Below are 12,897 nucleotides of genomic sequence, written 5' to 3'. Positions count from 1 at the left end.
GTGAAAGACATGGTTTAATGATGTAAGCAATGACTTGGTAGTTATATAATGTGTCTTGCACGTCAATATTGCTCTAGTCACAACGTCATATACTGTCTGTTTGGAATCATTCTTGTTGCTCCAAAAAATGGTGTCACATTAGCGTCGTAGGAAAAAAACGGTGTTCTAGGAAACAATTATTTGTTTGGAACTATTTTTTCATAGAAAACGGTACTTCAAGCTGTCTTGGAAATTGGGAAGACATGGCTTGGAGTAATGCTAAATTTAGCATTTCTTGGAGCTGTAGCTCATTGTTGCCTACGAGGCAATGATGTGGCAATGGATAATGGGTAGAAGTGCAAGAAATGTTTCCTGAAACATTGGTACTAAATACAAAAAGTTGTTGCTCCAAGAAACGTCCTACCTAACAGTCCTACCTAACAGCAACAATTTCAAACAAAAAAGCACTGTTTTCTCATGCTCCAAGCCACACATCAGAAAACGTTGCTAATATTTTCATGTATATGTGAATCATACAATCAATGCTCACATATCATCATATTGCATAAGGTTCCGTTTGGGAAGATGGTAAATGCAAATAAACATGATTCAGGTAATGCAAAAGTCAAACCTGTTTTATAGTCATTTGCAACCATGGTTGTTTGGTTGGAAGAAAGTAAACTAAGAATGCAAATTAGATGTTGTTTAGGAGTTTTTTTACGTTGCAAACCTAGAGTCAGAGGCTTTGTACCCTCGAGTATCAAGAATCGACTATTTATTAGCTAGAATAACAAGTGAAAACAAATGAGATCTGGCCTCTATGAAGCCCTGTTGCTTGCAAAACATAAAAAAAAAAAAAAAAATTACAAACATTATTATTAGTAAGGATACATTCAGACATGTTGTAGTAGAAAATTTTTCCCAAATACATGCGGGAACCAAGGGGAAAGTAGAAGAAACCCCTAATAGAACTTGGCCTCTATATGTTCTGGTGTTTCCCAAACCTATTTTTGGCAACAACTTTTTCCTTCCAAATCTATACTACTAATAAAAGAGCAAATAACACCATTTTCTGGATTTTTCATTAGACATCTTTACCTCTTATCTAAGTAATATACAATGGGCATAAAAATGGCATATATGTTCTTTACTCTCATTCCGAAAACTGTCCACTTATAACAATTAAGAAACCACCCACTTATAACTGTTCAAAAACTATCTACTTATAACAATTAAGAAGCTACCCACTTATAACTGTTCAAAAACTATCCACTTATAACAGTTAAGAAACTACCTATTTATAACTGTCCATATATAAATTGCAAATAGTTTTATTTTGGAGATACTGTCACGTAAAAATGCACGTACATGTTTATTAGTACTATGAAATACGGTAATGTTCTGAGGTCTATTGGCTTTCCATCACTAGTGAATTTCTATGAGGAGGACAGATAACATACCTGAGATGTTCTTAGGTTTTCAGAATAGCTAGCAATGCCGTATGTCGATTTGAAGTCCGTCGGAGCTCGAAATAGCAGTTCAAGTTTTTCGTTTCCATTGTCAAAGGTCGAGAAGATGATAAGTAGCCATTGATGAAAAGTAACCGTTGGTGTGGTGTTCCTTGATGAGAAGATGTAATGAAGAGAGCAAATCAGTGTTCTATTTCCATTGATGGAAGACAGGTTTGCTAGCTTCCATTTTCTCAATGTACATTTACAACCCAAAATCAAGGAAAATATTGACAAGATTGCATATTTTCCTCAATTTTTGGGGTTCACTTACAGCATTACCAAACAGCAGGAAAACTGACTTGGGGTGCATATTTCCATTGAACTGGACTTTGTTTTCTTCCCAAACGAAGCCTAAGTGACATGTGAGTCTTTAAACTAAAGGACATATTCAAAACATTTATGAGTTTTCCATTGCCTTTAATTCATTTCATTATTTGTTTGCCTCCTGTATGCAAGTTGGTTTAATGTATCCACAAGTTATTGTGATGGGATTCGACTATGATACCAGAAAAAACATAATACTGAAAAAAAGAATATGGAGCATTGATTGGTAACCAATCAAGTGGGTTTTGATCAGAAGAGCTTTGATTAGTTAAAGCCTTTTCGGTATCATATCTCATAGGCATCATAGATTTTTCCATTGCAATGTGTTATCAGCTTCATTAACAAAATTATTAATAAAAGTTATAATTATCAAATATTTATTAATTTTAAATTATGTTTATTAATTTAAAGTTCATTTATTAGTAACAAAAAATAATGCAAAATTATTTAACAAAAAAAATGAATTCGATTGATCTTATTAAGAAAATTAATAAAAATTATTTAAAAATGTTAATCAGAAATTAGTATAAAATAATAATCATTTAGTAGCTATAAAAATAATTTTATTAATTTCAAACTCCATTAAAATTTAATGGAAATCAATAAACGTATTAATGATGTTAAAAAATAATAAAAAAATATTATTAATGAAAATCAATACTAAGATAAAATAATTAACAAAGAAAATTGACCAATCTGATTGGAGATTCAACTTAGATTAACTAAACACCACTAGAATGACTGTTAACACACCCTAAGAATTCTTAGCCCCATCGTACAATTGGGGTAGGTGCCAGCTTAGAATTGATGCCAATTCATGGGTGGGTATTATTGTTTTAAGGTGGGGGTATTTATTACTTTGATTTGTATAAATTTGCAGTGAAATCCAGAATTCTACAATCGGATGCATTGCAATTTTTCGAAAAAAAAATAATAATTGAATTGAAATTTAATAATAATTGGCTCAATCAAAAATGTCAGTCAATCGAAAATATCGTCATATTCCTTTTACCTCAATTTGTTTAAGAGACCATTACACCGGACCAGTTTTGAATAGTTTTTTGAGTAAGAAAATGGATTGACGCATTAGATGAAACTCTCAAACAGCTGCCCTAGCAAAATTTTCTCTCTGTGCATCATCACTTGCCACCTTTTGCTAGTGACAATTTGGTCCCCGAACTTTAAAATGCAATAATTCAGGATCCAAACTTTTAAAATGCGTCAATTTAGTACCCAAACTTTCAAAATGTGACAATCCAATACTTATCTTTAACCTTTCTGTTAATCGGTCATTAAGTGGTATTTGAAAAGTCAAAAATGTCTTAAGAATGCCATCTAATTCTTTTTATCAGCCATCCAAACATTAACAATAAAATGAACACAATCTCAAATTTTAGATTCTTCCAACTTTTTTAAATAAAAAAGGCTAAGACTTAAGATTTTTGTTAATGTTAGGATAATTGATAAAAAGAATCAGATAGCATTTGAATGGTATTTTAAATACTAAATTGTAACATTTTAAAAGTTCAGGTGGTGGATTATTACATTTTGAAATTTCGAGATTTACAGCAGTAATTGTTACTCGAGCCAAAATACGGATACTGATCGAGAATTTTACCTAAAAATACAAACAGTTTCATTGAGACTTCTTTCTTCACACGCTATCAAACCACTCGGGATTTTCTATTCACTTTTCCTTCAAACCGTCCACGGTCTTGACATGACATCAAAGGATTATCATTATCTAGCTTGTCTGAACCTCAATCTGTGTGGCCATCAAAATTCCTGCTCTTTCTCTCCCACTGCAACCATTAATATCACTGATAAGTGATAACTCTACCCACAAACGAATCTCAACCCTCGAGATTCTATGGATCTCTTCTCTCTCCAGTCTCTCCTGCTCTTCTTTCTCCTCTCCCTCTATCTCTATCTCCACTTCCATCCTTCATGCAAGAAATCCAACTCCAACGCAGGCTTCAAAATCTATCCTCTCATCGGAACTCTACCGGAGTTCATAAAAAACCGTCACCGTTTCCTCGACTGGACCACCGATGTCCTCAGCCGCACCCCCACTAACACCGCTACCTTCTACCGCCCCGGAAAGGTTAACGGCATAATCACTGCAAACCCATTAAACGTCGAGCACATGCTCAAGGCCAACTTCGAGAACTACCCCAAAGGCGACCGTTTCATCGCCTTATTGAAAGACTTCCTCGGCCAAGGCATCTTCAACTCCGACGGCGATCTGTGGAGGGTCCAGAGGAAGACCGCGAGCTTCGAATTCAATACAAAGTCTCTCCGGAGCTTCGTCATGGAGAACGTGAAGGCGGAGATAGAGACCAGGTTGATTCCTCTGCTGAAGAGAGCTAGCGAGACGAACCAAATTCTTGATATCCAAGACATTCTAGAGCGATTCGCGTTCGACAACGTCTGTAAATTAGCATTCGATGTCGACCCCGTTTGTCTCGGCGGCGACGGCACCACCAGCGGCGAGTTCATTCAAGCGTTTGAGGAGGCCGCGACGTTGAGCGCCGGCCGGTTCATGTACTTGTTCCCCTTCCTGTGGAAGGTAAAGAAAGCGCTGAATATAGGATCCGAGAGAAGACTGAAGCAAGCCATCTCGACCGTTCATGATTTTGCAGACAAGATCATATGGTCAAGAATGGAAAACAGAAGACAGAAGCAAAACAACGAGGATCTACTCTCGCGATTCATGGAAGACGAGTTTAACTCGGCCGAGTTCCTGCGTGACATTGTCATAAGCTTTATACTTGCAGGACGCGACACGACATCGTCGTCACTTGCTTGGTTCTTCTGGATACTGTCCTCCAGACCCGACATAGAGCGAAACATACTAGACGAACTCGAATCGGTTCGGGCTCGGAAAGGGAAATGTATCGGCGATACGTATAGCTACGATGAGCTACGAGAAATGCAGTACCTACAAGCGGCGCTCTCAGAAGGGTTGAGACTGTATCCTCCGGTGGCGGTTGACACAAAGGCGTGTCGGGAAGACGACGTCTTGCCGGACGGCTCGTTCATCAAAAAGGGGTGGTTCATAACGTACCACACGTACGCGATGGGGAGGATGGAGGCGATATGGGGGAAGGACTGCAGGGAGTTCAAGCCGGAGCGTTGGCTGGAGAACGGAACGTATCGGCAGGAGAGCCCGTTTCGGTATCCGATTTTCCATGCCGGGCCGAGGATGTGTTTGGGGAAAGATATGGCGTATATACAGATGAAGTCGATTGCAGCGTCTGCAATAGAGAGATTCCACGTGGACGTGGTGGATGGAGACAAGTGTCCAGAGCATCTGCTCTCGTTGACGCTTAGGATAAAGGGAGGGCTGAGGGTGAGGATCAAGCAGAGATGTGTGGACAAGATTGAGAGTTAGAACCGACTAAGTGTGTGTTACTGTATATAAAATTATAAATTACAGAATAATATCAGAATTTTGTCTTGTCATCGTGAGTTCAAATCTAGGCCCCACAATATCCCACAGCACATCCCCACCATGTATTGAATAGGTTTCAGAGATGATGGTCTTATCATTGGGAGATGTTTCCAATACAAGTCAGAGTGGGGTTTGCGGCCCATCGTGGTGTTACGGTCTAACACAGGTTAGTCTTGCCTACGCTTGGTAGGCTTACGTTAAGGGACATCACCGTCATTTTCGTCTGTAAGATTTTTGGGAGAATTGATGTTATCTTCAGGCATACTATCAAAAGCTTAACGTACTCTTTGATGAGGGGTGGTCGACCTCCTTGGGTGCCTAACCTTGGCACTCCTAGACCTTCATCCCTTGCGGGGCGGCCCTAGTTAATGGCTAGCATGACTACCAGGATTCATCATGGGCGCACACATGCTCATGGAGACAGTGTTGGATCGGCACTGAGCTGTCGACATTCAAGGGAGACTTGGCATGCGGGCCTGGCTCAAGCATGACCCTTCACCTCGCCAGCCTTTTGCCCAAACTGATTGAGCTATCTCGTTGCCCCTAGCGTATGGGTGTGTTCCAGCCCAAGTGGTTGCCTATCATCATGGTACACAGGTGCCTGTCATCATCGACATACAGGAGACCCTTCACATCGGGGCCCAGTTACCTTTTCGGCGCACAGTCGCCTTGCATTATGATTGTCCCCCTTTAGCATATAAGTGGTGCTTCCCATGGACCGGTCTGAGCCAGTCGAGTGTCTCGGTCATTAGACTTGAGGTCCTGATCCAGTGCTACTGACTTTGGTGGAGCCATCCCATCGGGCAATTCCTAGCCTCTAAGCGCAGAAAGGCTTGTCCTGACCTATCTTGGCCTAGACGCTGTACGGGTTTCTTCCACTCTAGATCTACCCCATGACAGTTGGGCAGAGATCTGAAATCGTCGATCGTAGTTGTGGTTTGCGGCCCAGTACCCATCATTTCAGTTGGGCGTTAGCTGGTTGGGGGCCCACATAAAAAATCAGCATTGCCAAATTAATTTGACCCATCTTGTTTGATGCATACCAATTGCATGAGTTGATAAGTACTTATTTTATTTTTACTACATAATTTTTTTTTTCGAAAATGCTTTACTACATAATTGAAACTTTGAGAAATTAAACCATAATCAACCTTGATTACTAATTAATAAAATAAATGTTTTTTGTTTATTTTTATTAGAAAAAATAGAAAGTTAAGAAAAATCTATTTTATTGGAATTTATTGATGGAACCATGGATATAATAGAACATCTCCACATCTTTCATAGACATGCATGAAACCCTTTAAAATCGAAGGATTTAGGATCTAACACAAATTAAGATGTAAATTTCAGTTTCCACAAAGATACTAAGGCTCAGTTGCAAATTATTTGTACTATTTGAAATTTTAAATATATTATTATTGTACATATTATATTTGTACTCTTTTCAAAGTTTTAGGCTCAGTTTTGAAGGGATACAAATACAAAGATGTAGAGTGCAAAACCTTGTATTTTGCATTACTTTGTAGTTTGTATGTATTTAAACTGTATATATTTGTATTGGAACTCTTTCCCAATTAAGCCTTATGCTTAGTTTGGAAGAAGTACAAATGCAAATATGTAGAGTATCAAACCTTGTATTTTATATATTTTAGATGCATTTGCACTTTACAAAATACAAATATATATTGTATTTTGTATTATTTTAAGTCTCAATTCTGAGGATGTACAAATACAAATATGTATAATACAAATACATACAAAATAATACAAAAAAAAACAAGGGTTTGCATTATACATATTTGTATTTGTACTCTTTCTAAAGCTGAATACAAAATATAAATATATATGGTATAAATATATACAAAATAATACAAAATACAAGATTTTACACTCTACAAATTTATATTTATACTCCTTTCAAATTGAACCTTAAATATAAATATATACAGTACAAATTTAAGGACAATAAATACCATACATAAAGTTTTGCACTGAACATATTTGTAGTGTAAACGAGAGCAAACCGTTAACCATAATTTTATGTGCACTTATCAAAGTCCGATCAATATAAAATGAATAAAATACGTCATTCAACAATCAAATTTAAATTTAGGTATATCAAATCTATGCAATCAGTTTGAACCTTAAGCCCCATCTCAATTAGGGTGTATTTGATACATTGCATTGACATCAAGGCCACATAGGCAATTAAACTTCACCAAACCATTACGCTGTTTGGTTAATTGAACAAGTACAAATGTTTTCATCAATGCCACATGGGCAATTACCCTTCACCGATCCATTATCTTGTTTGGTTAGCTGAAATACAAAGATTATGTACTGGCAATTACCCTTCACCAAACCATTATCTTGTTTGACCGTATAAAAATCGCTTTCAAAAAGGAAAAAAAAAAACACCATTTAGACAATTTTTCTCCTATGTGACACCTAATAGCATCTAGTGCAATCGATCGCATGTAATAAATAATAAAAATCTAATCTTGGGATTTTGTACTAATTTCTTTTTTTTTCCAATTTTCAATGCTTTTATCAAGTAGAAATCAATGTTTTAAAAGATGGATTATAACTGATAAGGGCAACTTTTCGGCCCTAATATCAATAAAAGTAATATTTTAAATAAAATTTTAAAAATAGGTTAACTTTTTAAAAATTATATTAAATAAGGGCAAAAACATTGTTCATCTTCTTCCTCTTGTAGACCATTCGTCAGCGTTGTCGTCCACCGCCGCCTCTGGCAACCTCCGGCAATGCCTTCGCTTGTCTCCACCGCCTCCATCCACCTCCGGCAACACCTCCGCCCGCCTCCGCCTCTGCCCAATGCCGCCACCTTTGCCCACCTCCGCCTTCGTCTTCACCTCCAGAGGTTCTTAGAGTGATGCTGCAGAAGCCCCCAATTAATGACAAGGTCCCAGTACTCGCTGCTGAAATGACAAGGTCCTAGTATTTCAATCTTTTTTTTAAGAAATTTACTGCAATTCCAATTCCCAGGTAAAATTCAGTTGTAGCTACATCATCCTTTGGTTTAGAACGTTTGATGATCTAGGATTTTCTCCAATTCATGAAAATATGAAGATACAGTAGTAGTGATAGGCTCAAAATATCAAATCAGAAACCATTTCAGCTGCTAAAATGGCTGATAAAATCCTGGCAGTGAGCCATTTCCGCTGCTGAAATGGCTGATAAAATCCTGGTGGTGAGCCATTTCCGCTACTGAAATGGCTGAAGTCATCACCGCCAGGTTAATGTGTTTGATAAAATCCTGGCGGTGACAACTTCAGCCATTTCAGCAGCGGGAACCACATACTGGGACCTTGTCATTGATTGGGGGCTTCTGCAGCATCACTCTAAGAACCTCCAGAGATGGAGGTGGTGGCGTTTGGCAGAGGTGGATGGAGGCGTTGCCAGAGAGGGTGATGGGCAGCAGCTCTAATGAATGATCTACAAGAGGAAGAAGATGAGCAGTGTTTTTGCCCTTATTTGATATTATTTTTAAAAAGTTAACATATTTTTTAAATTTTATTAAAAGTATTATTTTTATTGATATTAGGGCCCAAAAGTTGCCCTTATCAGCTATAATCCCTTTAAAAAAAGTAATCGTTCAAAATTGAATAGACACTTAAAAGAGAAGAAAAAAAATAATAAGAAAAGAAGTAGGAGAAGAGAGAGAGAGAGAGAGAGAAAGAGAAGAGAGAGTTGGATTGTTTTGAAACAACCGCACCAGTCTTAAATTTATATACATAGTATCACACTTATAAAATGACTGAATTGCTTACATGACAAGATAAGATAAAGCTGAAATCATAAAAGACTAATCCTAATCTTAGCATAAAAGACTAATCTTAATCATAACTTATAGCTGACATACGAACATTAGGGACCACCTTAGTGTTCATTACACTCCCCCTCAAGTCAGGAATAGATGCTTGTCATTCCCAACTTGCATTGATCTGCCTCTAACTTCTTCTTTGAAACCGCCTTGGTGAAAATGTCTGCCAATTGCATGTTGGAGGTGATGTATGGAAGGTATATTTCTTGAGATGTAACCCTCTCTCTGATAAAATGTCGATTCACTTCAATATGCTTATTTCTGTCGTGTTGTACCAGATTATGGGCTATATTGATGGCAGCCTAATTATCACAGTACAATATCAAGGGTTTCTCATAAACAATATCTAACTCCTCAAATAATGATCTCAACCATAGAATCTCAAGTACACCATTTGTCATGGACCTATATTCAGCTTCAGCACTAGAAAACAACATTTTGTTTCTTACTCCCCCAAGAGACAAGATTACCTCCTACAAAAGCACAATATCTAGAGGTAAATCTTCTATCGTCAACACACCCAGCCCAATCAGCATCTGTGCAAACTTATATCTTCATGTGATCATTATTCTTGAATAAAATGCCTCTGCTTGGGTACCTCTTCAAATATGCTAGTATCCTCTCAACTGCAAGGAGGTGAGTAGTTGTAGGAGAGTGCATATACTGACTAACCACATTGACTGCATAACTGATGTTGGGTCAAGTGAGACAAAGATAAAGAAATTTCCCAACTAACCGTTGAAATATAGCTTTATCTTCAAGCTCTACACTGATCTTGTGGTTTTGTTCAATAGGTGTGTTAGCAAGCTTAACACCCAACTTTCTTGTTTCTTCCAATAGGTCAATAACATACTTTCTTTGAGAAACAAAAATCCCATGCTTGGATTTGACTACTTCAATGTCCAAGAAGTATCGTATTTCTCCCAAATCTTTTACCTCAAACTCTTGATGAAGGAGTTGCTTAAGGGACCCAATCTCACTATTACCATTTTCTGTTACTACAATATCATCCACATATACAGCAAGCAAGGTTAAGGAAGAATCCACTCTCTTAATAAACAAGGTGTGGTCTGACTAGGCCTGTACATATCCGAACCTTTCAAGGGGTCGTCTGAATCTATCAAACCAGCTCTAGGGGACTATTTTAGTCCATACAAGGCTTTGTTCAACCGACAAACCTTCTTTCCTGTCTCTGTACCATAAAATCCAGGAGGCAACTTCATGTAAACTTCTTCTTGCAAGTCTCCGTTAAGGAATGCATTTTTAACATCCATCTAATACAACGGCCAAGAGTAATCAGTTGTAAGAAATAATAGGACTCTGATAGTGGTCATCTTTGCTACTGGTGCAAAAGTTTCCAAGTAATCAATATCATATGTCTGAGTAAATCCCTTTGCAACTAATCGGACCTTATACCTTTCAACGAAACCATCAGCATTATGTTTCACATTGAACACCCATCTACATCCAACTGGTTTCTTCCCTTTAGGCTGATTAACTATCTCCGAGGTATTGTTTCTGATGAGGGCATCCATTTCTACTTTTATTGCATTTTTTTACTTAGGAACTGACAAGGCTTCTTGTACTGTTCTGGGAATGGGAATTTCAGCAATGGATGCAAGAAAAGACTTGTAAGAGGGAGACAAATGTTCATAGGACAAGAACTGAGAAATGCAATGAGTTGTAGATGTGGTGCAACAACATTTGCCTTTACGAACTGCTATGGGAAGGTCAAGGTCATTCAATGAAAGTGAAGGCTCCATGGTGGAAGATCTCTCATCTATAGTATCTAGTGAAGAGATTGTGGTACTTGGATTTGGATATGTAGAAGGAACTGGGGCTGGCCAGGACTGCTGATGACCAAAATCAACATGCCTCCATCGTCTATGATAGACTCTCACATCCCTGCACCTCTGACAACCCTCCCCATTACACCATTCTTCACTTAATGGGACAGGTAAATGAACTTTTGACGAGTTAATCCCAACCTTACTACTCTCCCCCTGAGGAGAAACCCTTAGATAATAGGGTACATCTTCAAAGAAAAGTGACATTTATTGAGATAAATATTTTCTCAGAAATAGGTTCATAGCAGCAATATCCCTTTTGAGTTTGTGCATAACTAAGGAAAATACATTTTGAGGCCTTAAGATCAAACTTGGAACGATGAGGGCCAAGAATCTGAACAAAGCATGTGCAACCAAAGGTTTTAAGGGGAATGGTAAAAAACTCTGTATCAGGATATAAGAGGGTAAATGGAGGTTTCATGTCAAGAACCCGTGAATGAATCATATTGATGAGATATACTGTTGTAAGAATAATATTCCCCCAGAAACGTATAGGCACATTGGAGGTAAACATAATACTTCTGGCCACCTCCAATATGTGTCTATTCTTTCTTTTAGCAACCCCATTCTACTGTGGTGTATGAGGACATATACTCTAATAGATAATCTCATGTTCAAGCAAATAGGAGGCTAATAGGTTTGCAAAATATTCTTTTGCATTATCATATCTAAAAATTTTGATTTTGACCCCAAATTGGGTAAAAATCATCTCATGAAAGATCTAGGTCAATGTTGGAACCCCATCTCGAGAATGCATGAGATAAACTCATGAAAAACGAGTATAATCATTAACAAACAGTAGGAAATATCTATACCCCCCCATGGCAGTGGTATCGTAAGGTCCCCAAACATTAGTATGCACAATTTCAAATGGAATATTACTTCTATTATTACTTAATGAATAGATTGTCCTACAGTATTTTGTAAGTTTACAACTCTTACATTTCAAAATAAACATTTAGATAGATTCAAATAAATTTGGAAACAAACTCTTCAAAGCATGAAAAGACAAATGACTCATCCTATTATGCCAAAGCATAGCCTGATCAACAGACTAAGAAACACAAGACCTCTTAGTCTCATTATCTTCCCAATGAGAACTCCCTCCAAGCAGATAGACTCCATTTGCCTCACGGCCAGTCATAATCACCTTCCTTGTCTCTAGATCCTGAAAAACACATCGATCCGGGAAAAAAGTTACTAAACAATTCTGATTTTTTAGAAAAGAAAAAAAATTCTATATAATCGTACCTCACAAATTAAGCTATCCTTGCTGCTGATCTCAAGAAGGAATAAGACCTTACCTGAAAATTTCTAAAAAAACTGATCTTGATTCAAAAATCTTCCTAAAATTCTGATCACCAACTTCAGTTTTGCTCAAAACTAATCTTGATTCTGATCAACCATATAAACTTTTGAAAACATAATTGATCTTTGAGAAAATCTTCTTTGAAAACTTCAATCTTGATGAGAGAACCAAAAAATCTTATTAGCAACTCCAATCTTGATCAAAAACCTAACCTTGATCACTTAATTCTTCTCTAACTCTTCCTGATTACAAGGAAGGTGTTGTTGAAGACTTATCGTAATCTCAAAGAATCAGTCAAATAAAAAAAATCTTTCAGCCCTAAATAATTCTCACGTGGTCGGATGAATTAATTCCGCATGAGAAACCCTAAATCGAATGCTCTGATACCAAGTAGTCGTTCAAGATTGAATAGACACTTAAAAGAGAAGAAGAAAAAGAATAAGAAAAGAAGTGGGAGAAGAGAGAGAGAGAGAGATTTTGAGAAAAGAGAGAGTTGGGTTGTTTTGAAACAGCCGCCCCACTCTTAAATTTATATACATAGTATCACACTTATAAAATGACTGAATTGCTTACATGGCAAGATAAGATAAAGTTGAAATCATAAAAGACTAATCCTAATCATA

General features: G+C 37.3%; 1 protein-coding gene across 1 annotated transcript; it reads left to right on the top strand.

The window, feature by feature from the left end:
• Positions 1–3,482: 3,482 nt before the first annotated feature.
• Positions 3,483–5,279, top strand: CYP94D2 (cytochrome P450, family 94, subfamily D, polypeptide 2). The gene has a single exon (XM_088953221.1). The coding sequence runs from the start codon at positions 3,685–3,687 to the stop codon at positions 5,206–5,208; it is 1,524 nt and encodes a 507-aa protein (XP_088809347.1). The 5' UTR covers positions 3,483–3,684; the 3' UTR covers positions 5,209–5,279.
• Positions 5,280–12,897: the final 7,618 nt, after the last annotated feature.

This window comes from Nelumbo lutea, chromosome 7 (assembly GCF_056320005.1).
Source record: "Nelumbo lutea isolate HS-2025 chromosome 7, American lotus-T2T, whole genome shotgun sequence".
Classification (NCBI taxonomy): domain Eukaryota; kingdom Viridiplantae; phylum Streptophyta; class Magnoliopsida; order Proteales; family Nelumbonaceae; genus Nelumbo; species Nelumbo lutea.
This window is presented reverse-complemented; position numbering and strand designations above follow the sequence as displayed.

Bases quoted from the DNA above. Each gene is read 5' to 3' on its own strand.
- CYP94D2 (XM_088953221.1), top strand. From the start codon at position 3,685: ATGGATCTCTTCTCTCTCCAGTCTCTCCTGCTCTTCTTTCTCCTCTCC.